The sequence below is a fragment of the Corvus brachyrhynchos genome, unplaced genomic scaffold (assembly GCF_000691975.1).
Source record: "Corvus brachyrhynchos isolate BGI_N302 unplaced genomic scaffold, ASM69197v1 scaffold258, whole genome shotgun sequence".
In the NCBI taxonomy this organism is placed as follows: domain Eukaryota; kingdom Metazoa; phylum Chordata; class Aves; order Passeriformes; family Corvidae; genus Corvus; species Corvus brachyrhynchos.
In genome coordinates this window covers 3,011,238-3,036,851 of record NW_008240122.1, presented here as the reverse complement: position 1 = coordinate 3,036,851, position 25,614 = coordinate 3,011,238, and the positions used below count along the sequence as shown (strand labels likewise).

The 25,614-nt window shown below is 39.2% G+C and overlaps 1 protein-coding gene across 2 annotated transcripts in view; it reads left to right on the top strand.

The window, feature by feature from the left end:
• THADA (THADA, armadillo repeat containing) overlaps positions 1-25,400 on the top strand; it is a 218,808-nt gene extending 193,408 nt beyond the window's left edge. The window contains exons 38-39 of one of the 2 annotated variants that reach the window (XM_017744780.1): positions 22,725-22,891; positions 24,067-25,400. In XM_017744780.1, the coding sequence (XP_017600269.1) occupies positions 22,725-22,891; positions 24,067-24,405 (506 nt within the window). In that variant the 3' untranslated portion in view covers positions 24,406-25,400. Of the gene's footprint in view, positions 1-12,429; positions 14,651-22,724; positions 22,892-24,066 lie in introns of those variants that run through there. The other variant, XM_017744781.1, reaches the window with a different exon arrangement.
• The last annotated feature ends 214 nt before the right edge of the window (positions 25,401-25,614 follow it).

The window sequence follows — 25,614 nt, the reverse complement described above, 5'->3', positions numbered from 1 at the left end:
GCTCACAAAATTCAAGCACTGGGCTTGCCAGAAATTTTGGCACTAGCATCTTCATATCCACTCCTCACAAAATCCTCTTTTCTCACTGTGTACCCAGCATGTAAGGGAGGAGGAGGCTGTAGCTGCCTGCAGAAGAACTGCATTTATTGTGACTTAGGGAATCAGTGCCATCAGTGCTTCATTAAACTGAGATCCAGAAGAATCTGTGACTATACCCTGACAACTGCCCCTGCCCTTCCTGCGTGATACAGGTTGGCATCTTGTTTTCCCATGGAAGAATAGAGTAAGAAGGGTTATGTACTTGTCTGTTACAGTTGGACCAAGGCTGAATTAGTATCTTGTTCAGCAGAGCAAGGTGAAGTTGGACTGGTGTTAACAATAACAAAGTTATTTGCATAGACTGTTCAGAGAGTTGTCGTAGCATGTTTTTTCTTTACATGTGTGTTGCTGAATAACAGCACAAATGTGTTGCAGTATGAAACTGTCAAATAATAGGTATTTTCATGTTATTTGTAGATAGTGAAACTGGAGGCAAATGATCCTGTATTACAGTGTGGTTTCACTTCCAGTAACAGCTCCTATCTTGTGTAATTCTTTGAAATGCTATGTGAGCTCCTGGAGGAGAATATGAACTTGGTTTCTTGTTGCTCCCTCTTGGCTTTTGGTGAGGGCAAACCCCCCAATCTCCTCAGGTAACTAACCCATGCAGCTTTGGATCACTCAGATTATGAAAGCAGTAAGCTTGTGGAGCCAGAAATGCGTGGTAACACGTGATACAAGAACCCTGTGAAAATTGCAGCCCCCGTTTTTGTTTGGAAGGAGAAAAGCTCAAAAGGCCAAATGCTGAGACACCGCAGGGCTCCTGTCCTCACTCTACCCTACTATTCGCCTCCCCAAGAAAAACCCTACAAGCTCTACTATTTTCTTCTAGAAGGCAAGGACTTCTACTGTTACCAGTACAGTTCACTTTTTAGATTTATTTTATTCATACAGAGAAGCTTGTTTTAATTTTTTAGTACGTGCAAAAGCTCATGTTTAGGAAGGGAAGCTGCTGAAGTTAGCTGATGGCAGTCATTTTCTGAGCAGAGCAGGTCAAACAGAATCCTGTCTCACCAGAAAGGAGAAAAGCTTCTGTTTTCCTTGCTAAAAATACCAACTTAGCAGGTAGTTAAGGTTTTCCTAATAACTTGAACAGTATAAACCCCATCTGTAACTCAAGGTATTGTGTGTACACTTTGTTGTTGTTTCCTCATGCATTGAGGTGTAAACCTCTGGGGGATTGTTTTATTCCTTTTAGTATGAGGGAGGGTACAGGAAGTATTGTGTTCAGTGTAAAGGTAGAATAGTTGCTTTGAAATCTAATTAAATTAGTGACCCATGGCTGTGTAAAGTCTAGACCTATTCACAGCAGCATTTTTTATACAAGAGGGTTACTCCTTACAAGAAAGATGATTTAAGTTCGGGAAACAAGAGTGCTTTTTCCCTACTGGTGATTGCTTTACTAAATATCCTGAAAAATTCAAGTAACTGTGCTAGAACAAAAACTGTATTTATTGGTGTAATTTTCCTCTCTGGCTTTTTTTTTAATCTAGAGAAGTATTATGTGAAGTAAGGTGATGAGTTTGTTAGTATTAGAGGAGTTTGACTAAAACTGTTTTTCTGCCGTTATAGCCAAGCCAATCAAATTCTATAAAATTCTGTATTAAAAAGTACCTTTAGTCAGCTTAACCTTTGTGTTGGTAAATTACCAAATTAACTTTAAATGAGTTTAAGAGCATTTTTAGTGTCATCAGTGTTAGCACCAATTTAGCTGATTTTTAAAATTGAACTGAATTAAGCTTAGATGAGCAATTAGATTTGCAAACTTGAGGAAATTTTCTGAAAGTGCCTGAATGATTTAGCAGCCTAGATACTCTTCTGGAATATAATGGAGGACTTCAGGAACTTTCTGCTACTTTTATTGTGAAATAGCAGTTTTGTACAGAGATGAGCAAGTTAGTTCCTGGGCTGAGCTGTGTGGCTGCAGCAGAGCTTGTGCAGCCCAGGGCAGGTAAATGGCCCTCTCTGAGCACCACCATCACTGGGTGCAGTGTGAGCATCTTTGAAAATCAGTCTAATGTTGTTATTGCTATTTGTCTTAGGTTTTGAGTAATTCGGAGCATGATGTAGTTTGTTTTAATCCACTGGCTAAAATTTCAGGTATATTATCTCTGTTCCTTTGATTCCCATTTCACATGCTTAGGAAATAAGCAATAGCTGATACTCCTGTGCCAGGAGTTTCCAAACAAAAGGCAATGCAAAGTTCTCTTTTCTTCTCTTGATGATTGTTCCCTTCCTGATAAATTCTACTTTTTATCTTCAGGGAAAATCATCAGTGAAAATGACAAATGTCCTGGTTGTTTTGATTTACCAGCAAGGGAAAAAAAAATGTTATTAGCTGGCTGGTTTAAAGAAGCCAGTTCCACCTTCTGAAGGGCATTCTGTTGGGAAGGGGATGGCATTATGGAGCAGACTGAGTTGAGGTTCTCGTGGAAGTCTTCATTGCTGGGTGTTTACCTGTGTTTTCGTGGCCCACACTATTTCAGATTTATCTTACTGTATCAGGCATGTAGGAGCATTTTAACAACTTTCATTTTGTTTATTGGCCAGAGAGTATAAATATGTGTAAAGGGAGAAGTTTAAATATGCTGCTTGGGGTGGTGGTGAGGGAAGAAAAAATATCATTTAATTAGATGGAAGCACTAAAACATTTTCAAGGTGTCTCTGAATTCTCCTCTAGACTTAGACTTCAGACCTAACCATCTGACTGGGTAGGACCTTTCTTTTTGTGAACCATGCTGTCACCTTGGCATGGAGAAAAGCAAAGCTGCTTGTTGCTTGCACCTCAGTTTTCTTCTTCACACATCATTAGTGTAAAAATCAAGGTAAATTCAAACCAGACTTCTTCATGAACCTAGAGTAGGTGTGGCTGCCATGAATGTGTGTGGAAGAAGGTTTATGTGTGGGTTTTTTTTTTTTGGCAGAGTGATGGTGTAAATATGCCTTAGCAGAGGTAGGGAAGGTTAAGGGACAGTCAGACTAGCTGTATTAACATTTGAAAGAAACAAGGGGAGAAGGAATCCTGCTCAGATTTATATTTCTTGTTCCTATCCTCTAAAAATCTTTCTCGGTGAACCTCAAGCTGTGCAGAAGGTTTCATACATATGTGCCCTAAGAAGATCTAGTAAATCACTTGAGTAAGAGATAATGCAGCCTGTGTGATGTTAATGTAGCACAATGGTCTGGCAGTCATCATCAACACCACAGGTGATATCAGCAAGTGATGGGTGACTGGCATGATCCCAAAACTTGTACCCAAAATGTCCTTTACAACTAGTCCATGAAGCATTTCAGGACAAGTGGCTCAGATTTCATCTACTCCAGTTGCTAGTGAAACAGCTATGAGTAACTGCTGGGCAAACCTGAAATGCTAAATGGACATTGGTAGTGTTTAAATGCTAAAAATACCATTGACATTGGTGGTGGTTAGCTGCACAGTAAAAGCATCCCACCTATTGCATGGGAAACACTAAAGAAAGGTATTTTACTTTATTCATTGCTTCATTTGCTTGTTGGCATTTAAAACTGTTTTCAAACTATTCATTAAAATAAGTGCCAAGTTTGTCCATAGCAAAAGGAGCTCTTCTTCCACATGTTTGTCATTGGGTAAATGCATGAAATAGATTTCTTAAAGCTTTAGTTCACGAGCATGTCAAGTTGACCCCCCTCTCCCCAGGCCTGTTTACTTGCAAATGCTCAGTCTGTGCTGTGGGATTGGAGATGGAGAATACCTAGAGGTTAGAAGCTGTCCACCACTGCTGTGTGCAGTATGCACGTTTTAAGTTGCTGTGTCTCTGTTGATGAAATCTAAAGGAGAGATGCCAGCAAACTGTTCAGAACTCTCCTTTTCATGTCACTAGTGTGGTCATCCTCTTGCCAAACTAGGGGACAGATTCACCACCTTTTGCTCTACTTCCGTGCTGGTGTAGCCTTCCAGTGAGGCAAGTGGGAGGACCGTGGTGAATAAAACAGATGTCAGGTTACTCTGATCCTGGACAAAGATTAGTGCGTAGGGTTCTACTTTTCTCATGCACTGGGTGATTGCCCTGGTGTTCAGGTTAGGCTAATAGGCCTCTGAGGCCCCAGACAGCTCCTTCAGTTGTGGCTCTTAAAACCAGTTCTGGCAGCTGCCTGGCTTTGAGGAATAAGTGGTAATTGCCCAGACATAAACTAGGGAATTGCATGCATTCAGACTGGTTTAAGGATGCATTAACTGGCAAGATCATAGGTGTAAGATTTCCTTTGCTTGATTTAAGTCAGACTTGTGCATTTTCTTCTCTATTCTGACGTTTGATTTTCCTCTGTTTAGAGGTTTGATGGAGGGGTTACAAAAAGCACAGAGTCAGAACCTGGCTGTGGAAGAGCTTGCTGACTCTGCTGCCTGGAGCTCTTCCACTAGCCAGCCTGAGAGTGGAGTGGTTGGTAGTGCTGTGGGTGGGTGGCTACAGCTGCATACAGAAGACTGAACCACTTTCGTTCTAGACCCATGACTTGCTGTGATGCAGCTGCTATGGTGTGGAAAGTTAAGAGCTTTCCACAAATGGATGAATTTCAGGTCTTTCCTAATGCCCTGGGTAGGTAAAAACAGCCTTTTGGAAAGACCATTTTAAATGCACTTATTGCCACCGATGATTTTCAAGCTGCCTTGAGAATTGCTTATAATTTTGGAATCTGTTGGTCAGAAAAATCTCCCAGACAGATCTTGTGATATGCCACGGGTGCTTGGGCACAGTCCAGAAGTTCTCACAGTGTTGTCTGGGTTACTAATGGAAAACTGCTAACCATATTAGCCAAAATATGTTTATGTTCCATGTACTGGGGACAATTGGAAGGAAGGTTAATGAAATTTTTTTCTGGAATCAGCTCAAGGATTTCTTCCGCTTTGTGAGTATTCTTGATAACTGCATTCTGGTAACTAAATAAATGTGCAGCTCACTAAACAGAAATTCTAAGCCTTCTATGAAAGAGGAGTCTTTTGAGCTGAATGTTAGCATTTAAATGGAAGGCATTTATCCAAATGGCCTTTAAGCAGTAGAAAGCAGAATAGACATAGACAAGACCCATCCAGGCAGAAAAGAGTATGAAAAAGATGCAGTACGGTCAAACGCAGAAAAAAAATCACAGCAAAGCAGAGCCGGTCCTGTTGCAGAATGATTTTCTACAAATTTAAGTTTATTTTCAAAAAGTTGTATATGGAATCTGTGTGATACCCTGTTACAAGCAATACTTCATGAGGTCTCAGAGGAGAGAGAGGTGTAAAGTAGTGGCAACAGTTTACGTGTTCTATTCAAACACGGTGTAGGACTTTGTATTCAGAGACACTGTAAGGTGATGACATCTCTTCAGTTCCATTAGATAAGGCCTGTTGAGGACAGGGGGAAGGTCACACAGCTGTGTGTGTATTCTGGGAATGCTCTGACGTGGGCCCTGGCGCGGGAGGCGGCAGCTGCTGCCCAGAATGACCAAAACACTCTGCAGGGTGAAGTGCACTACATGTCACTGAAAAGTAGCATAAACCATGGAAGGGAACATCACTGATAGACACCATTAAGCTGTCTGTAATTGTAGGATCATAAGTAGATAGGGTTCAAACAGAAAAGGGACAACATTCTTCTTAAAATGTTCAGTGTTGAACCTTCTGCTTAAGGTACCCTGACTCTGGCTGCATCATTTTATCCGTTCCAAGCTTTTAATGGTTGATAGTTCCTTCATGGAGAAAGATTTATGTGGAGACACAAATGTGTAATGATGACCATTTAAATCTTGGCAAACTAAGTAAGTGGCAAATACCTGTGCTATTTGGTGACTACCTGGTGACTGTGATGACCTTATATTTAAGAAGTTTGTTCCAGAGAGCAAAATGACACGTGGTAGAGATTATGAAACACTTACTGTGGCTAGAAGCTGTAATTAGGGTTTTTTTTACATCTTCTTTAATTCTAAGAAGGTAACAATTACGTGTCAGTTGCAAGGATGAAAGAATTGAGGTCTAGGAGTGTAAATGAATTCATCTGGTCTTTTTGCTAGAATAAATGCAGGGCTGTTTCAGGAGCAGATTTGACCTGTAGCCTAGTTGTGTTGTATTTTTATTCTAATAGGTATATTTTGTGTCTTTGTAATAGTATTTCTGTTATGTGTGGCATTCTACTTTTACATCCTTAAAGTATCTCCTGTTGTTATGAAAACTTCTGGAAGATTGGGAAATAATTAGGTCTTAAAATTGCATATGTAGGAAGATTGTTTCCTGGTTTAATGGTGACTCTTGAATAGTGGTGTTTAGCTCTTTTCCTTAGATATAGAGGAAGAGTTGACTGAAAATATGGCTTAAATATTTTTGTTCAGAAAACTCTCTGGTGATTACTTTTGGGCTCAGGGACCCATCACTGCATTTGCTGACTGCCTTTTTTATTTTTTTCCTTCTGATGCCAGTGTAGAGTAAGGCTGTTTGTTAGCCACAGCTTACCTCCCAAACTTGGGAGTTTTTGCGTGTGAGTAAAATATTAATGAAGAAGCATTGACTTGAAGCCAAAGTGAATACACACCCTCCTGCAGATTTTTATGAAACTTCCTAAGCTTAGGAAGCCAGGTTGTCTGATAAAAGTGTAAAAGCCTTGTCCCTGTTAGCTCAACAAGTGTGTGCCCTTTTGATACAAGCAAAATAGCACCGCTGTTGATCATCTTCTGCTTTGAAAGCATTGCACTTTATTTCTAAGAGATAAATATGGTATTTTAGTTTAAAAAAAACTTGCTTTTTACTCCTGATTAATTATAGAAAAAGTAAGCATCAGTCTTAATTATCTTCATTGAAAAAGTAATTTTGCAAACTAGGCCAGTAAACTGTGCGAAATCAGCCTCTGCAGAAGTAAACAAAAACTGAAGGACTGATCATATTCTTCTGAATAGAGCTATTTTGTGCTTTCTCTAAACAAGCTGGAAGTGCAGAAGAGTCAGTGCTTTGGAGCAAATGTACTCTGCTCCACAAGAGCATGACAGAATGTCAGGGAAGGCCAGGGGAAAAGAAACTGTACTGTTCACCCTACATTGGCTAGTTTTTACAGCTAAGTCAGGAAGAGTTGTGGGGGTTTGTTGGTTTGGTTTCTTGTTTGGTTTGTGTAGCTGGCATTCTGCATTGCTAATTGTGGGCATGCTGAGAATCAAGAAAAATGTTAACCTCTTAAATCGTATCTAGACTTGTGAAGTATTATTTTAACAGATTTATTTAGAGACGTAATTGAAGTTCTGTGACATGGCATTTGCAAGACCCAGCCTGTAGTCTCTATGACATTTTGCTATTGTATTCAGCTCTTGTTACACCAAGGATCAAATGTTTTATTTAAATAAATTGACTCCAATTTCATTAGTTAAAAAAACTGAAATGAAACTTGCACTTAAAAGGTTGTAGCTTGTTCTTTATCTGTAAAAATGAAGTCTGGGCACAAATTGTGTTATTTGGCTGACCAGTTGCTGCAGCTCTTTTATTAATACTGCTTCTTCTGTTTTACTGGTACTCTGAAAGGGTAAAGATGTCCCAAGAAGTTTCGTTTTGAAAAAACAATGGCTACCTGAGTAATCGATGTAGGGGACAGGTACTATTAAAAAGTAATTTTTAAAGCTAGATTATGTTGAAAAGTAGCCGAGCAACAATAGAAAAGAAATCCTGTTGCTTCAAGAATTGCTCATTGGTTAGGAGTTGAGAAAAGGGAATAAGGGAAGGAAGAACACTGGATGAATTAAGGGGAGTTGCATACAAATTAAAATAATTTCATTTTATAAGGAGCTCACCTTCTTAGAGCATCCACCTAGGGGGTTAGACATAGTTAGAAACTGGGATATGGAAGTTGGTGGTAGCTTTTTGATCCTTTGTTGCCTGGCATAGGTGAAAGCTGGAACAAATAGGGTGCTATTCTAACTGTGACTGTGCACAAAAAGGCTTTAGTTACCCACAGCCTGTGACCATCCTGCTCCTCCTCAGATTGCTTAAGATGCAGGAGTCCAGATGGATATGGACCAGCATCTCTGATATTTTTGGTATCCTGAATATGAACTTCCCACACAGTGCAGTTGAGTACTGCATGCTAGAAGTTCTGAAGGGAAGGACTTGGGAGAGCCCTGGGCAGGCAAATCCATACACACATGGAGTTCTTCATAACAGCTGAGCTGGAATGCCTGCTCAGATCCCAGAGGTGTTCAAGTATGAATGAGGAGATGATCCATTCCTGCCTGCAAGCTGATTTTTATACACAGAATTTCATTTGTGTGTTTGTGGGTGGGAGTGAGGTAGAGGATATAAATACCTTTGCAAACTAACCTAAACCACCACCTTGTTTTCACGTAAGTCAGCACTGAGAATTTTTAATGACCAAGATAGTTCCTACCTGTGCCGGAGTCAAAGCGGCACCTTAGAATGAAAGTTGTTTTTATTATATTACTGATTTCCTGTGCCACAGCATTCCCACTGACTTGGTTACTTTAATTCCTGGTGTGTTGGAGGCGGGGTGGGGGGAAGCAGTTGTGGGACACAATGGGCTCTTACTTCAAAACCTGAGATGTGTAAAACTCAATGTCGCTTTTTTCTCTGTAATCGGTTCCAAATGAGTGCTTACAAGGGGAACTCAGAACTGGCTTGGTTGAACAAATTGATTTCTCATGCTTGAGAAAGTAAAGTTAAACATCCTTGGGAAGCCTAGAAATTTAAATTTTGACAACTAGACTTTTTATAAAAAGGGCTTTTGATTTATTAGATTTAGAGCAAGACTGTTGAAATCACCTTGAGGAGCAGAATTATTTATGGCAGCTGCTTGCAGTACCAGTGTAATGACACTTTGGCATGTTTTTAATTTTGTTCCTTCACATGCTCTGTGCTGTGTTAATGATCACCTTGTCATGGGGGCAGGGGAAAACAGTTTTATAAATAATTCCCACTGGTAAGATGAAAGTGTTAACAGAAATACTTTAGTGAAGGTCTTGATTAACTTACACACTTGGCTTGATCACAGTGAAGCTTAGACTTACAATATCTTGTTACCAGGGCTAATAAAACCCATTCATTTTTTCATGTACTGTGTTAATTACCCTTCTACTTTCCCTCATGGGCAGACACGCAGAGACTGATGTCATGTTGGTGTTGAAGACTGAAGTTACACTTTTAGGCTTCTCCTTGCTGTACTTAAAAGTTCCTACCCAAACACAACCAACCTTCCCTAATTCCAGAACCCGTATATTGTAATACTACAAACTAGACCTTCACGACTATAGATTAGGTGCTCTGTTTAACCTGCTTGTACTATAAACAGCAGAAGAAAGATCTTTTAAGTATTTTTTTTATTTCCTTATACTTACTGAAAGCTTGTTTAATGTACATGCGTTAGGAAGCACAACTAAAATTTTGATTTCCAGAGTATCTTTCTTCTTTAATTCAAATTCCCCAAATGTAAATATTCCAGTAAATCACCATTTTGCAATACAGTATATTGACATACCATATTCCATCACTGCCACCTCTCAGAAACATCAGGAAAACAGGCATGTGCCATGCTCTCTGAAGCTTATAGCAATAAGATCACATGAACTGTGTTAGTGAAGGGCCTTTTAGAAAAGACGTTCCCAATATTGATTTCCATCCCCTAAAGCAACCTTGTTGGGGGTTGGACTAGATGATCTCCAGAGGTCCCTTCCAGCCGTAAGGATTCTGTGAAAGCAACGTGTGTTGGGTAAATCAATTTAATTAGGCAAGATCATACTCAGATGGGCAATAGTCTTTAAGGTTATATACCAAAATACAGATGATTTGATACTTTGGAGTCAGTGACTTCATGCTCCCCTAATACAAGGTTGGCAAAGACCTTGGAGTTCAAATACAACGGGTGTAGGGAGAGCTTAGGGATAAAAGGATCTCAGGGTGAAGTAGTACTTCTATATACACAAACTGAATTATTTTCTAGGCTGGTCTGTAGAACTCAACAGTGGTTTCATTTCAAATTCATAGAAGGAGTAGAGGCAGTACAGGCAGCCCTTGCTTGTTAACTGCCGTTTTTTGCAAGGTATTTTGGTTTTTAGCGTGATCATCTGCATGCCGCTGTGAAAGGCTGTCAGAGGGTAGAGGTAAATTCTCCAAATTAGGGGATTTTACTTGATTCTCACAGTTAGTGATTAAGGCTCACCTAGAGCCATCCATGGCAAGGTGAAGTAGTATGTGGTCTTTCCTGAAGGAAACTCATTTGAAATATGCAGAAGGAAAAATAAGATGTTAAAGACAGGAAGAGTCTTCATGTTAAAGACACATTACAGTCACAATGTGGACTGTAACTTCAAATGGCATTATTAAGTAAAAAAGAAAGAAAGTTCCTTGAGCAGTGAAGTGAAGGAAGCTTGGGTTTGGTGGGGTTTTTTCATGGATTTGTTTCTCAGGTAAGTGAATTTTCTCATGTCTGATGACTAAAGTTTTATCCTTTCAAAAGGCATGACAGCAGTAGGGTCTCTTTTCTTTACCCAGCTGGCTATTGCATAGAAACAAGACCTAATGTTTCAGATTCCCTTATCCTTTTTTGTCAAACTGTATTGAAACTGGGTCACAAGTTGTGGTGGGAAACACATACACAAAAGTATGCCTCCTGATTTCCTTATTTTGTTTAAAAATGGGGAAAAAAATCCATTTGATGTTGTTTATTCTTTCAGATTGCCAGTCTGATTGAATGAAATACACTAGAGCTGTGACTCTTTTCTGTGCACTGAGTGCTCCCTTCCTCTCTACGTGCCCTCACATTTCATCCTCTGTGGTTCCTTCACCTTTTCAACAGATCTTGAATTGACCTCTGTAAACTTACAGCCTTCTGCTTTTCTGTCTCATTTGTCTCTTTGTAATTTGTTTTGTAAATTTAATTGTGTGAACTGAATATTTTTATAAGGAGGGTTGATGGGCTGTTGTTATTAGGGTTGCCTAACACTCATTACAAAATCCTGGTTTTCAACTATTTGTGTTAATCTTTACTAGTCGGTTCTGAGATTTTTCTGTGCTGTATTTTTTTGTAAACTTCAATTATTTGGGGTTTGTTACTGTAGATGTGATTCTGCATAGGAAATTAGGAGAAAATACTACATTTACACAGGCTATGAAAAAGATTGAAGGCCTTTTCTTTGAATGCTGTTACACATATATGCTTTGGATATGCAGGATATTTCATATTCAGAAGAGACTGGAAGGAGCCTAAAAGCTAACACCACCAAACATTTTTGTGTTCACTAAGCAGCTTAAATTTCTCTGCTCCTGAAATGCTTACCTGCATTCTGAGCAGGGCTACTGAGGATGCTCCATGCCAGGAATACTGCCTCAGGATTGTGCAGCCGTGGCTGTAGGTAGCTCTGGTCCAGACTGTGTTTAGATACTTGAAATGATGAAAGTATAGATTTCTTTTTGGCAGATTATACATACATGTTGCCATCTTCCTCCTCCAGCCTTTCCCCACACCAAGAATATTCAGAAGATCGCAAGGTCAGGTATCCAAATATTAGGAAATCCAACTTTAATTGAACCTTGTAATGCTGCATGTATGAAGAAGCAAGGATTAGTTACACTATCACTGCTCGGGTTTTTTTACAGAAGTTCTTTTGTAGTTCAGTGGACAGTGCAGATTTGCTCTGGTGGTGAATCAGGAACATAGAGTGTTCCAGATGATGATCTCCAACAGCACTACTACCTGAGCTGCAAGTTGAATGTGATAAAGAGAGTAAGACCAGGATCACAAGAAGGGACATGCCAAAGCTATTTAGTTTTGCCCTTGTGATTTGCATTCTGTTCCTGCCTCTCCCAGAGAGCTGTTTTGTGCAGGTAAGCAAGTCATTCCAAGCAGAGTTTGGAAAGGAGGTCACTATGCTGAATGCTTAGCTGGATACCTTGCAGGCATGATTTGCAGGAGTTCAGAGCACACACAGCTGAAGCCAGAGGGAAGTGCATTTTGAATATTAAGCATTATGGGGTGCTGACTCCTCAGTGAAACAGGTCATAATGTCTCAGATCAGACATCTAAAACCAGTCAAGATTTTTTAGTCTTCACAACTGTCTGCTCTGCCTGCAGAATAGATAGTGCCATCCCTTCTTTACGTGCACATCGTTATAAGCGATTTATAAAGCACTCCGTATCACCATGAATGAGAGCCTCAGGTTACTTAGCCATTCTGTCTTCCATGCCTGTTTAGAATATTTTGGAATATTTTGAATAAGAAAGGTTCAAAGCCATGTATTAAATGTGTAGAGAATAGAAAGATTTCTTCCCTGTGATGGGGAAGTCCCTGGTGTTGCATAGTTCACGTCTGCATTATTATGTGAGACACAAGTGTTTGCATTTTTGTGGTGTCTTGTGCAGGGAGCATTTCCATTCAGCACACTGGGGAGAGTGCTCAGCACTATCTTACTTCCTTCTCAGTTGAAGAGGCACAAACCAGCTCCTCAAAGACCTTTGAAGGATATGGAAAAGACAAATGTAAAATCTGTATTAGACAAATATATTGGTATCTATGTTAGGTTTTCTGCTGAAGAACTCTGGTTACTGATTGAATACTATTTATCAGTCGAAGAGTCTGCGTATATATTTACACTTTATGCAAAACTAAGTAGCTCCTACTCCTTCTGTAAATTTACTTGGAAGAGGGCCTCCAAGTAATTCATACAAACCATGTTACGACTTAGTGATCCACCTGAGCATGCCAAGGCCTCTGGAATGCTGTGTCTGCTGAAGATGCAGATGAAGTTGCAGGGAGCCACCCCACTGATGTCTGGGATGGAGATACACTGTTCAAGGCTCTCAGAGCCTGCTAGAGGATGCCCTGATGACAGCTAGAAGTTTCCTAGCAAGTTTTGAGCCGGCTGTTACACATTTAGACTACAGTTGTATGGAAATGCCAGAGCCTGAGGTGTTTCAGTAAGAGAGATAACAAGTAAGTCATGCGACTTCCAGAGAGGTGTAGACCTGCCCATATAAATAGAAGTGTCCTGGCTCACTAAAGGTGCAAAATCCAGAAGCCACCTAGGTGACAACAGCTGTGTGAAGCAAAAAGAGTGTGAACAACTTCCTGGGATCTCTTTAATGTGAACATCTTGGGAAGAAACATAGAGTCCCGGTTCTAGAAATGCCCCAATCACACTAGGGTGGTTAGGATCAGCAGGCCTTTAATGTGAATCAAAACTTGTGGTAGTAGAGTGAAGAATATGTATGTGTAGTCTCATTTCAGAGTATTTTCTGAAAGAGGGCAAAACCCGATTTGCTCTCAAGTGAAATCATTGGTGCATCATCTTGCCAATGAAAAGGGCCAATGGTTCTCTCATGGAGTGAAAATGCTCTTGAAAAAATCTTCAGAGATAGATATTTACCATTCAGAATTGAGACTTGGGGCTGTTTACTTGTTACACACCTGCAGGAGAACTGTCCCTCAGTTCTCCTTAGAACTTACTGCCCATAAGTAACCTGTAATCACTGAGTTGTTGAATAGGATCAACAGCACCTGCCTGTCTGTACAACTGCAGCTCAACAGTCTGGCTGACTTTTTTTGTTGGAATGTCAGAAAACTCTCAACAGATCCCACTGTACTGCATTGAAAGCAATTTGCAAGTAGGCATTGGGAGGCATCTTGATCTTGACAGAAAAAAGGAAGAACATCCTCTTGGTCATTTGTACTTAGCACCTGCAGTGGGAATGTTTTGTAGTCCTGGTAGCTTCTCACATTACAGAGTGTTTGCAAACCTAAGTGTATTTTCATAGCATTGTGTATCTGTGTACATATATCAGCAAAAATATAAAAAATAATGTGAGCTGTTCTTTACACACATTTCATCCCTTAGATGACATCTGAAGAAGAACAGACAGTGTTGAGTATGGACTGGAAGCTTTTCATGTAAGGATGGCTGGGGTTTTTTTTTTTCTTCATCGTGCATTCATATAGTGAGTGGTTTCTGTGGAGTTTTGCTCTTTAAGTGTATCTCTTACCTGGTGAGGAAATGAGTTTAGAAAATTGGCCAGTAAAGAAGCTTAGACTGTATTATGAACATTTTTTACATAAATTACTATACAAAAGATTTATGGCACTTTCCATAAGAGCAATTTTATGGCCACTTCTTTTCAAATGTCACCCTTTTTAAACAAGTAATACAAAACAAAGATAAAAATGAAACATAAACCATCCTAAAAGCAGTGTCACACCCCCATAGTATTTCATAAAGGTATCAGAAGAGATGCAAAGACTGAGTTCGTGAGGTTTTTAAGTTACTTTTTTGCTATTCTGCTCAAAAATGAATTCATTCAGTAAGTCACACATACACTTGAATCAGATATGTTGTAGTAATTTAGCAAGTGTCTTCTCTACTCAGATGTGCTCAATAGCCACAGTTTACAGGAATGTGCAACTCTTGTCCCACCCTTATGCTGGAAGAGGGATGAGAAATACCAATGTAAACAAACATTTAGGAGGAAGTGTAGAACAAGATCAAAACATGTTGTAGCCTAAGAGGCCTTAAAAATCAGAACATTTTTCAGTAATCTGAAATTACTCTAAGTTCTAGTAAAGTGCAGAGTTTGCTTAGCAGTTGTCATCAGCTGAGTCAAGCTTGCATCTAGAATGAGGGTTATAGCACCGAAAAAGTTTAGTGTTGTGTCAGTACTCATGTCGAAATAAATAGCATTTTTATGCTTGTTTTTGTGTCTTGCAAAAAATTCACTGATACACTTAATAATTCACATGAATTGGCTTAATTAAAGAAGAAGGAAAGAGAACTTTTGCATTGAGACTTATAATTGTCTTAGCAAGATTTACTGGTGTGTCTGGAACTCGTAAAAATCAGTGGCTTTTGCAGGGGGAGCTTTACTTCTTTTTGACGAATTACATTATATAGAAAATGTGAAAGTACTGTAATTTTTTACTTTGTATTCCCAAATTTATGTCAACACCTTACAAGTTTTTGCCAGCCCACTTTTACAACATTAGGTCATCACATGGATGAAGGAACTGTTTGCTTTCTAGAATACAATGCCACTAATTAAAGTTGAAAGTGAATGGACTGAATTAGAATCAGCTCATCCATCAAAGACTGGCTACTGATTATTTACTGACAGTGCTTCATTTAGCTCTATTAATTACTCAGTGGCACTGTTATGTAAAGGTCATGCTTGAAAAATAAGAAAGAATACATGAAAAATTACTGTATGTGCTCAGTGTTGGAGTCTGGAAGTGGTAAATGTTAAACAGAGTGCTCATGTGAATAATCTATTAAATGTGGTTTTTTTCTTATCAGCATTTTCATTGTGAGTTAGTAAACAGGAGAGCAGCTTACGGATCTCAACAGACTCCTTATGCAGGCTGTGATGGTCATGGCTGTGACTCCATAGCAATAAAGGAAAGTTCGGCTTTCTTTTACTGCTTTTAAAATAGATTTCTCTTTTTTCTTTTTTTTAATATTCTGCCCAAATTATATGGGTTTACAGGTATTGCAGGGAGAAGAATTTTTTGTACTTTTTTGTACTCATTAGCTACTCTTACCTTATTCCTTTATCCCTTAAATAATAATCCTCTTACCATCATTCCCCAGATGTCACTCTAAAATTCCATCTATGATACAGAGGTAAATGTGTCTCCTGTGTTTCGTAACATACAGCTCATTCATATTCAGTAACCTTCATCAGTGCTAAGCAAAAACTTCTGTGTAGTTGGTACGTGCCTAACAAGAGACTTCAGTCATACATTTAATTCTAGTTATTGATACTAGTTTTGAGACTGTATTTACCTTCATTTTTTCCAATAAGGACATAATCTGAATTAAAAAAGGATATGTTCTCACTGGGAGTGTTTTAAAAATGAGGTGAATATTTTTACCTTATAAAAAGGAAAACCATGAGTTCTGTAGGTTTAGGCAGGGGATACTGTCTTTTTGCTGTTTAAATTAGAATTAGCCATTAGGCTTGGAGGGGGGGAGGTTCTGCAAAAGTGGTAATGTAAGTGATAAAGTCCACACGCTCATTTCCTCTGACAGATCTGTGAGCTGTGGTTGTTTTGTAATAAAACTCTTTGTGTACAGGAGCATGGCTCACACGGGAAAATCTTATGTATACATATATATATATATATATTTTTTTTTTTTTAAAGGAAAAATAGTGTAGTTACTGAGTTGAAAAATACTGTTTGGTTCACATTCCAAAAAAGGGCATGAAAAGATGATGAATATGTGTGTGCTCTTTTGCTCAAGAAGGGACTTTAATTTTCTGTTCAGTCCTGAGCTGTAAGTTTCCATGCTAATCAGACATGTTATTAACTCAGATCTGTTTATAATCAAAGTCAAAGCTGAGAGCAGCATCACCGCTGCTCTACACAGAGACTGCAACTATTAAGAAATTAGTTGTGATTAGTTTGTTTTGTAATGGTGTTGTGTTTTGACATCGTGTTGCGTGATGTCAGGAAGGGCCTCTTTTTAAAGTCATCCTGAAAAAGCACGGCTATAAAACAGACTCAGGCAGGAAAATGGAAAATATATGAAGCAGTTGTACGTCATCTAGGGAATAGAGGATAGAAATGATCTAATTGCCTTTGATTTTATGAAACGCTATGAAAAGGAATCTGCTTATATATTAGATTTTACATAAATGGTCATTTTAAGAAGTGGAAAGTTTGATGTTTGTAACTTAAATTGACACAGTGCAATTGCAAGAGTCATCTGCCAACCATCCAGATGCAGTTACCATTTCTGCATTTTCTTTCTTCTTTTTTTTGGTTGGTTGGTTGGTTTGTTTGTTGGGGGGTTTTTTGTTTTGTTTTGCTTCTCAGTCGTCCTCTTTTAATCCTAGTTCTCAGAAGGGTGATAGCACTCTAACATTATTGTAGAGACTGGATGGGTACAAACACCCCTTTACTTTCTATGTACTGTTACTGCTTTTATTCTGCCCAGTTGTTTTTCTGGTGGCAGGACACCTATGCATTGTCTTGCTGTGGAGTTGCACAATTCCTGTCTACGTCAAAGCAGAACATATTTCAACACAGCAAATGAAGTTTCTAACCTCACTTTATTTACCAGTTCTTTCTACTCTTTGGTTGGACCAATGGGATTTTTTTTCCTTTTTAAATTTGAAGGTTTTTTAAGTTTTATGAAGTTGAGGCATACATAAACACAGTATTTTAAGTAAAAAATACATCTGCAGCACTGCCTCACTCGGCTCTCTTATATTTCATATGCTGAGAATAGAAAAAGCTTGATTATTACTGAACACCAAAAGGAAGAAAATCTTTAATACAACAAAGAAGTGATTAGGTGAAATTTTCCATTTGCAAATCTAATACTACAGGTATTAGCAACTGTGATGCTAAATCTGCCATCATTTGGATGTGAACCTGACATCTTGCTTGATAGTCATAATTTTTTACAGTGATGTACCAGAAAACATGAGATAAATCCCCAGTTTTGTCAAGCAATCATTCAGTGATCATCGTTGCTTTAAATGTCCATGCTTGCCTCTGAAGTAAAAATACTGCTTCATTTACCAGGGTGTTATGAGGTACCATATTGATAGTGATCTATTAATATTTATACCTCAATGGGCAGCACTTTGTGCAAGAAAGTAAAAGATATTTTACCAGTTCAGATGGTAATGGTCTACCTAAAATACTTTTTGTAATTTCAGTTGGAGAACTTACCCTGTATGTTTGCCTTGAAAACATCCCTACTGTTGGTACCCTGTTCTTTGTGAGATTTTCTCTCAGGGCTGTTACACAAAGCTTCCTTGCAGATTCACTTCTCTTTCTGTTTGTTCTGAACACAGTATATGTTTACAAAAATTGCATTACTCTTCGATCTAGAATGAACTTCAGTTAACAATTCGCAGTATATGACCAATTTCAAAATGCTTTGTTAGGCAAGGAATATGTTCTGCTTTTCTCCTTTACCTATATTTTATCATGGTTGTCCTTAAAATCTCTGTATATGCTCTTAATACATCCTTTCAGTTCCCTATAATATTACCGAGGCTTTAACAGAGAACAATTGTATAGTTGGAGGACACGTAATAGGCTACTAGAAGAAATATTTACATCTGGCATGATCAAAGCTTTTGGACTATATGAATGTGTATGTGGGAGGTCTAATTTTTATGTGGGCGGATTCACAAAGACTAAAACACTTCAGTACTTAGCCCCTTTCCCTTTATGAAAATTCAATTCCTCAAAATGAAAAAGTATGTAGTACCTGATTCTTATCTTTATTTTTCATTTTTATGAGTAGTATTAACTATTCTGCTTGTAACTACTTGTTTTAAGTCATAGAGAATTTTTTTTGGTATTTCAACCCCTGTAGTGGCTTATTTAGTAAGATGCTTATCTTGCTCGTGATGTTTTTGCATGTTGGAACATACGCATGTTTTCAAATTTTAAAAACTCATATTTTTAACACAGTTTTGATAGTCTGTAGAACTGCTGTGGAAGGAGCTCTGCTGTATTTTCAGTTTATAGCAATAGCTACATCTCCAGGTTTGGTTTTTGCTGGTTTAGTTCCTCTGGCAGTAATCAGCTGTGAGCCCCTGCCATTTGAATTTCTTTTTATTCAGTTACTTTAAATAGTTACATTATGAAAGCCTATTAACACTCAGTCATTTAAATATCTCAGCATTTTGTTTGCAAGGCTCTGATGGGAACATTGGGGATGATAGCTGAGCTGGGCTAACAGCTTGCTGAACGGGGAGGTGTCTCTCTCCCTTTGGCTTCTTTCCTTCCTCCTGCCGTCCTGTGATCTTCCCTTCCCCGGCCCCCAGCTACACCAATCCTGACTGCAGGGTAACCAGCTCAGCTTTTCAGCCAAGCAGAAGAGCCCACACGCCAGAGCTGCGTGCCAAATGCCTATTGTGCTATTCTGAGCCTTAGTTTACCAGGTGATCAGCAGAGTACCTGAGCTGGCTCCCAGGTAAGCATCAGGGGCCTGGGGGGCTGTGGTGAAAGGGGAGCCGCCTGCCCTTTTTGCCCCTGGTGAACTTACGTCTTGCTCAGGGCACTCTCTGAAGTCATAGCATGAGTCACGAACACAGCGTCGTGTGTAATACGTGGCTTCTTGAAAAGCAGCCCTGCCTTTACAGGCAGATGATGATGTGAGGAGCACTTCTTGTAAACAGTGAAGACCATGCATTTCTTTTTAGAAGACACACATCTTTTGTGGGTGTCTTAAAAGATTCTGTGCATGCTTACAGCATCCATGGCGGTTACTTCTGGAGGTGGATGTCATCAAAGCAATAGAACATTTTCCCCCTGTGAAAGTGTTTTTTACCTATTAAATCATGGGTACCATTGTAACTTTGCTTGCTGTTGCTCATTTGGATTACTTCAGCACTCCAAGCTTAGGACAGTTAATATACTTCTTTTGGATATATACTACATCTCTTTGTTGTCCTTACAGCACTGACAGTCCACAAATCTAATCCTGAACTATTCTAGCTTCAAATTTGTGTAAACTGGTATCAAAGTCAGTTAATGTCAGTGTGTTCTGTAAGTAACAGCAGCTGAGGAAGCATTTCAGAATCCATGGAGCCATTCCTGATACTCTGCAGGAGTAGGATGGAATGAGCCGGTAGAAGTGAAAATTGCTCATCTGCCAGACTTTGATATGTTGTTGAGTCTCTTTGAACACCTGAAGTACCAAGATGCTGCTGTGCTAGCTTCTCTAGCACAAAGCCCTTGCAAGGTAGGCAGGGTCTTACCCAGATTTTGGAACCCTGAGTTATCCAAGTGATGTGGCTTTGTTTTTCTCAGGTCTCAGCATCAGAACTGACACACGAGTTTTGTTGATCAGTTAAATGGCATCTGCAGTTCACAGAAAGGTGGTCAGTGTGTTCAGGATCTTCATGCTTTTCCTGGGTGCTATACTTCCTTTGCATGTATCTCATGTATTTTTTTATCTTTTTTAGTTTGAAGAAGAAAAGTAACAAAAAAAGACCGACCTGCCATTTCCTTTGTTGCAACTTGTAGGATTCTCTACAAGACTGCTATACTCTGTGACCACAAAACTGCCTTTTCTTTTGTGTCATGCTGGTGAAAAACTACTAGCAAGCAAGTTTAGTCTAAGCAGCACCTCAGCATTACTTGTTTTGCTGCCTCTTGGTAGTTTTCAGCATGGTCACGTAATACCACAATTAGAGGCCCCAGTCTATTTCTTGGTGCATTTCTCAGCAGTTCAGTGTTCTCATTCACAAAGAGAGCATCACTGTATGTATTTATACTTAAGGAGACTAAATGTTACAAGGACCCCAGAAACTGGCAGTGCTATTTATAATTGGTCCTCCAAAGCAGCAACTAACTCAGCAATGGGAAATACCATGTTTGGTTTTTAGCTCTCAGAATCACCTAATTTGCTAAATAGTCAAATACAAATAAAGTGACATAAGCAAGAGGCCTTAATAAATAAATAAATACTTATTATCGTAGGCATTCAAGAATCATCATAAAACTCAAAAAAGATCATCAGAATTCAAAAGAGCTGAGTTTAAAATACTGCATTTTGTAAGCATTCACAACCAGGATGTTTGTTTCAGGCTCAGAACACCACACTCCATTTTCATCTCTGTTCTTTCAGCTCTGAGGATTGCCAGTATTTCTGAGGTCCCTATGGCACTTGAATGAAACTGTTTCCTACCTAAACCTAAGCAAACCAAAACGAAGAGGACAACCATTGTGTCCATTATTTAGAGTATCAGACTGGTACTAAATGGGGCACAGCAACAGGGAAAGCAAGGGGGTTTTTTTAAAAAAACCAAACAAGCAAACACACACCCCACGCCAAAAAAATCCACATAAAAACCCCCAACAAATTCCTGGAATGGAATGTCAGCAAAAACAACACCTAAAAATCCCAATACCTAAGATAAATGGGATGGAAATATTGCACTACACTACTTCTCAAGCACTCCCTCACAGAAAAAGCTCAGGGATGTCCTGATACAGTGATAATTCTTGCCATGAAGAAAACAGATTTGAACATTTGATTTTCCTGTCTAGCAGAGACAAACTGTGTATGTAACATTATTAGTGTCACGAAGAGATTGACTGCCTGCCTTCCTGTTGCTTGTTCAAGGAGATTTCCATTTACCCTCATCTAACTCCAAGATAAAGAAGGGACCATCTGGTCTTTCTCCTTCATTCCCTTCCTTATTAGGGTCCTTTGTCCTCATGGTCTCAAATATTAATTCATCCTACCCAGTGTCCTTGGTACATTGCCTCATCTGTCAAGTGTCACATACTCATCTTTCCATTGGTCTGTTATGCCCTTAGATGTTTCCTGCATTTCCTTATTCCTTGGCACGTGTATTTGCCTAATCCTGGTGTTTTAATGTGAATTTCACTGCTGTGCCAATGTACCCCAGAACATCTGCAGCTGGCCTGAGGCCTCAGGAGGGGTTACAGCACAGGGGCCCGTGCCCTAGCTCTGAACGTGGGTTGTGAGGGACAAGTCTTGGTTGACTGCTGTGCCTCCTACATGTAGATGATCGTTTCCTTTCATGAGAAATGCTTAAATACAGTCACACACAAAAAGTAAGGATTGCCTTCCACACCTGTATGGATTCTTACCAAATAATTCTGACTCTGCTGTGTTATATCCTCCCAAATTGCAGCCTTCAAGAATGGCATGTCCTTATGGCACCACTACTTAGAAGACAGTGAATTCAGTGAACATTTTTCGGTTTGCTGGTGACTGTGGACAAGGTTTAATTTTGCCAAAATCCTTTTTACAGTAACAGGGATTTTAAAGGGGCTTGTCCACTAGCTCTCCTCCTTCAGTCCTCTTCTTGCTCCCCTTTTAAAAAGAAAAAAAAAATTGCGTTGAAGTTACAAGTGGAGAAACTCCTACCTGTGGACACACAGGACTTCTGGCATTTTTATATACTCTGTTATCAAAGGCAGCCCTAGGACCCAAAGAGTTAAATCATCATCTCCCCATATGAGAGCAGTGAGGAAGTTTAGGGAAGAAATATGGTGTGGATGATGACTTTGTGTACAGCTCTGGCATGATGCCAAATCCTGTATAAATATAGCTCTGTGATGGTGTCATAAACAGTGTCTGCCCCTCCCTCCTCAAACATCTTTTCTAACCCTGTCTTCGTGCCTGATCTCTCTTACACGTGTGTGTATATATGTATATCTTGTTATATATAAAGAGATTACACTCCAAATAATTACTTGTTTTATATCCCAGCCCTTTAAAACCATATCATGTGTTCTAGGTTTTGAGTTCCAGTGAAAACGTTACATCAGATCTAAGGCATAGCTGTTGTTTGGCAAAAACAGTCACCATGTAATAGTGACAGGACTGTCTGGAGATGTTTCTAACAGACATATCTGTGTATTTAAACCCAGATTAATAAATGTCACTACATGGGCAGGAGAAAAAAGAATTAAGCATCAGCATTTTCAGTTGCTTCATGTATTATTCTGGAATTGAGAGAAGGCCCAAAGTGGCACAGAAGTAAACATTCATTTCATTTATTCGCGGTGTAATTTATCATTCTACATGTGTTTGTGTAAGTTCGGCATCTGTTTTCAAGAAATCATTTTTGTGCTGATTTTATTTGAAAATGTTTGCGGTCTTGCTCTATATTCTTACACATATTTTATCTCAACAGAGTTTGCATTTAGGATAGTGAATGCTCCAATGGCCTTGGATTTAGCATTTGGCATACTGTGTGAGCTGCTCCAGCGGTGGGGAGAGGTCCGTGCCGGTGTCCCGATCCTGCTGGAGTGGCTGCTGGGAGACAGTGACCTGCAAAGAGATGGGGAAACTCCTGCCCTGGTAATTTTAACAAGCATTTGCTCTATAGCATGTTAGAAGCACTGTGGTTCTGCAGTCTTGCGGCAGGAAGAGAATGAAATGTCTCGTCTGATGAAACCTGATGATTGCCACTGCAGTACTAACTGATTTACAGTCTTTTTAAAAAATTCACATGGATATTATTTAGAATGAAAAGAGTTTCATGTCTGTTTCCTGGTAATACCAGCATAAAATTAAAGAGATCAATAAGCAAACATTGAAATAAATCACAAGGCATTGTTGACTGAAACATTTTGAGGCTGAAATGTAATTATATGCAGTATTATTGCAGATGATGGCTTCCCTTGAATTTAAACTGCTGCTGGGGGTGCCAGGCACATCTGGGCATTCAAAACCAGTGTTCTCCCAATGCTGGCTTTCCCAGAGATGGAATTTAAATATTTGCTAACTTTATTCCATCATCCATGTGACTGGTTCTGTGCAATGAAAACAGCCTTGCTTACATCAGTCACTGATTTCAGAAGGATTATTTCTGTAAAGATGAGCTTTGCCATACTGGTTCTGTAAAACTTACTACTGTATAATACACGGTGTTCTTTTTGTCTTGAAAAGACTGTAAAAATCAAAATAATGCTAGAAGCTAAACTGGAAGGAGCAGGAGCAGCTAGATGTTTGAGAAGTTGTTGACAATTAATATGAGCCATGAAATATATTATGAATCTTCTCTTAAGCCTGTGGTTTAGGTGTGCATTTCTGATGTTTCACTGACTGATACAGTTTTCCTTTTTTCATTTAATCCAGTCAAAAAGCTCCATGATATAGCAAATTACCATACTGCTTACAGAGGTCTTTGTGAAATACAAGACTGTTTCATAGGGGAAGGCAAGCACATGTTAAGGATTAGGGCTACTCTTTACTTCCACTATTTCCCAAGACTTGTGCCATAACTGCCTGATTTTTGAAGGTAAAATTTCTTTGGCAAAGTAGGAACCTTTTTTACTCTGTTTTCCCAAACCTTTAAAATAAGGCATATGAATTTTTACTTTTTTTTTTTTTTAATTATAAAAAGCTGTTCTATGACAGCCTCTATTGTCATTGTTTCTGTATATATCCTTTTTTTATATCTTTTATGATTTCCTTATTGTTATCAAACCGCAGGTCATTTTCTAATCACTGTTGGTTTTCTTTTTGTTAAGGAAGAAGATGATTCCCTGTTTGATAAAGGGGAAGTGAATTTTTGGGCAGAGAAGCTGACTCATGTTAGACAACTTAGTAAGCACCTTTTACATCTGATATCAGTGACTCGTCTCACCTTACCAGATCACGGGGAACTTACTCGACTATCAAGAATAGCACTGGACCAAGCCCAGCTCATTGAACACCTTCTTAGAGCTCTACCTCTGGCTCCAGAGTTTTCCAGAACTCCAGAATTCACAAGATTGGCTATTCAAAAGGAGAGAATATCAGTCTGTCTTAAAATACTAAATCTGCTGAAGTCTGATGACACTTGCAGAAATGAAAATCTGGAAAAGTAGATTACTAAAAGTTCATCCTCAGGGAGCCGGACACATTACTGGATGGGCAGGGAGACTGAATTCCAGCAATGTTCAAGGAATCAGGGATTGCTGTGAGGAGTCCAGGAAACCTGCAGTACTTCGGTATTCAGGCTAGAACTACATTTTTTATATTGATTGTCCATTGATAATTTTTTTTTTATAGGACGTGCAGTGGGAGACTTTTCCTTTTAAATGCATTTGCTAATTTCATTCAGCTGAGCATTGTTTATTACAGCTACTGTAGGAAGTAAAGCAGCTAAACCTAATATTTTCCATTCATCCAGGTGCAGGCCACCTGTAGTTCTGTTACATTTTATCCCACATTTTTACCTCCTGTATCGTAATACCAAGTTTATTTTTTTGTCTCCTTTCAAGATGTAGCATGTTAATTATTAAACTAATATGCTTTTTTTTATCTTTAAGTATTTCTAATAGAAAAACAAATTGTGACTTCTTCGTTTATGGCAATTTTTAGAGTACATTTTAAATTTTACTGCATTTTCCTCTGGAGGAAGACAAGGATTTTCCCTTTGGTAGTAACCTTGTTTTGAACATGAAAACAGCATTAGTTAGACTTCTGCATGCCTCTTTTCTCCTTTAAATCAAATAACTACTTTCATAAAATGGCTCTAAAATGAAGACTTGCTGTGTTCAAAACGAAGCAGCTGCTCCATTGCAATCGAAACAGTTTCATCTTTACTTCAAACACCTTGCTCTGCAGGCAGGCCCGGAAAGTGAGGTTCTGCTGAGGAGTGAGGCCCCTTGGAAGTGTACCAGAGGTGTTTTGTGCTGGCTTTTGGGAGATGCTCTCACCAGGTGGGGCAGCTCTAGGGACTATTCTGAGTGCTCCAGGGTCTTGCTGTGTCTAAAACACAAAAATGCTTATTGTGCTTTGAATGGGTTTTTTTTCTGCGAACTGGAATTGGGTTTAGATATGAAAATGAGACATCAAAAATAAATACTGATGTGAAAAGGTTGTGTTACCTTCTGTAGCCAAGGGATGCGACTGGATGTGGTGGGGGGGGGCCCCCCCCGCCACAACACGGATGTGCGTCCCTGTACGCGGCTATTTCGGTGTCCTTGGAAGAAGAACATGTCCGATGAATGCCTAGTTGCTTTCAGCCTCTTCACCTGATGGTGTCTGCGCGCAGTTTAGCCCTAAATCTCGGTGATGCCCAGGTCATGCCT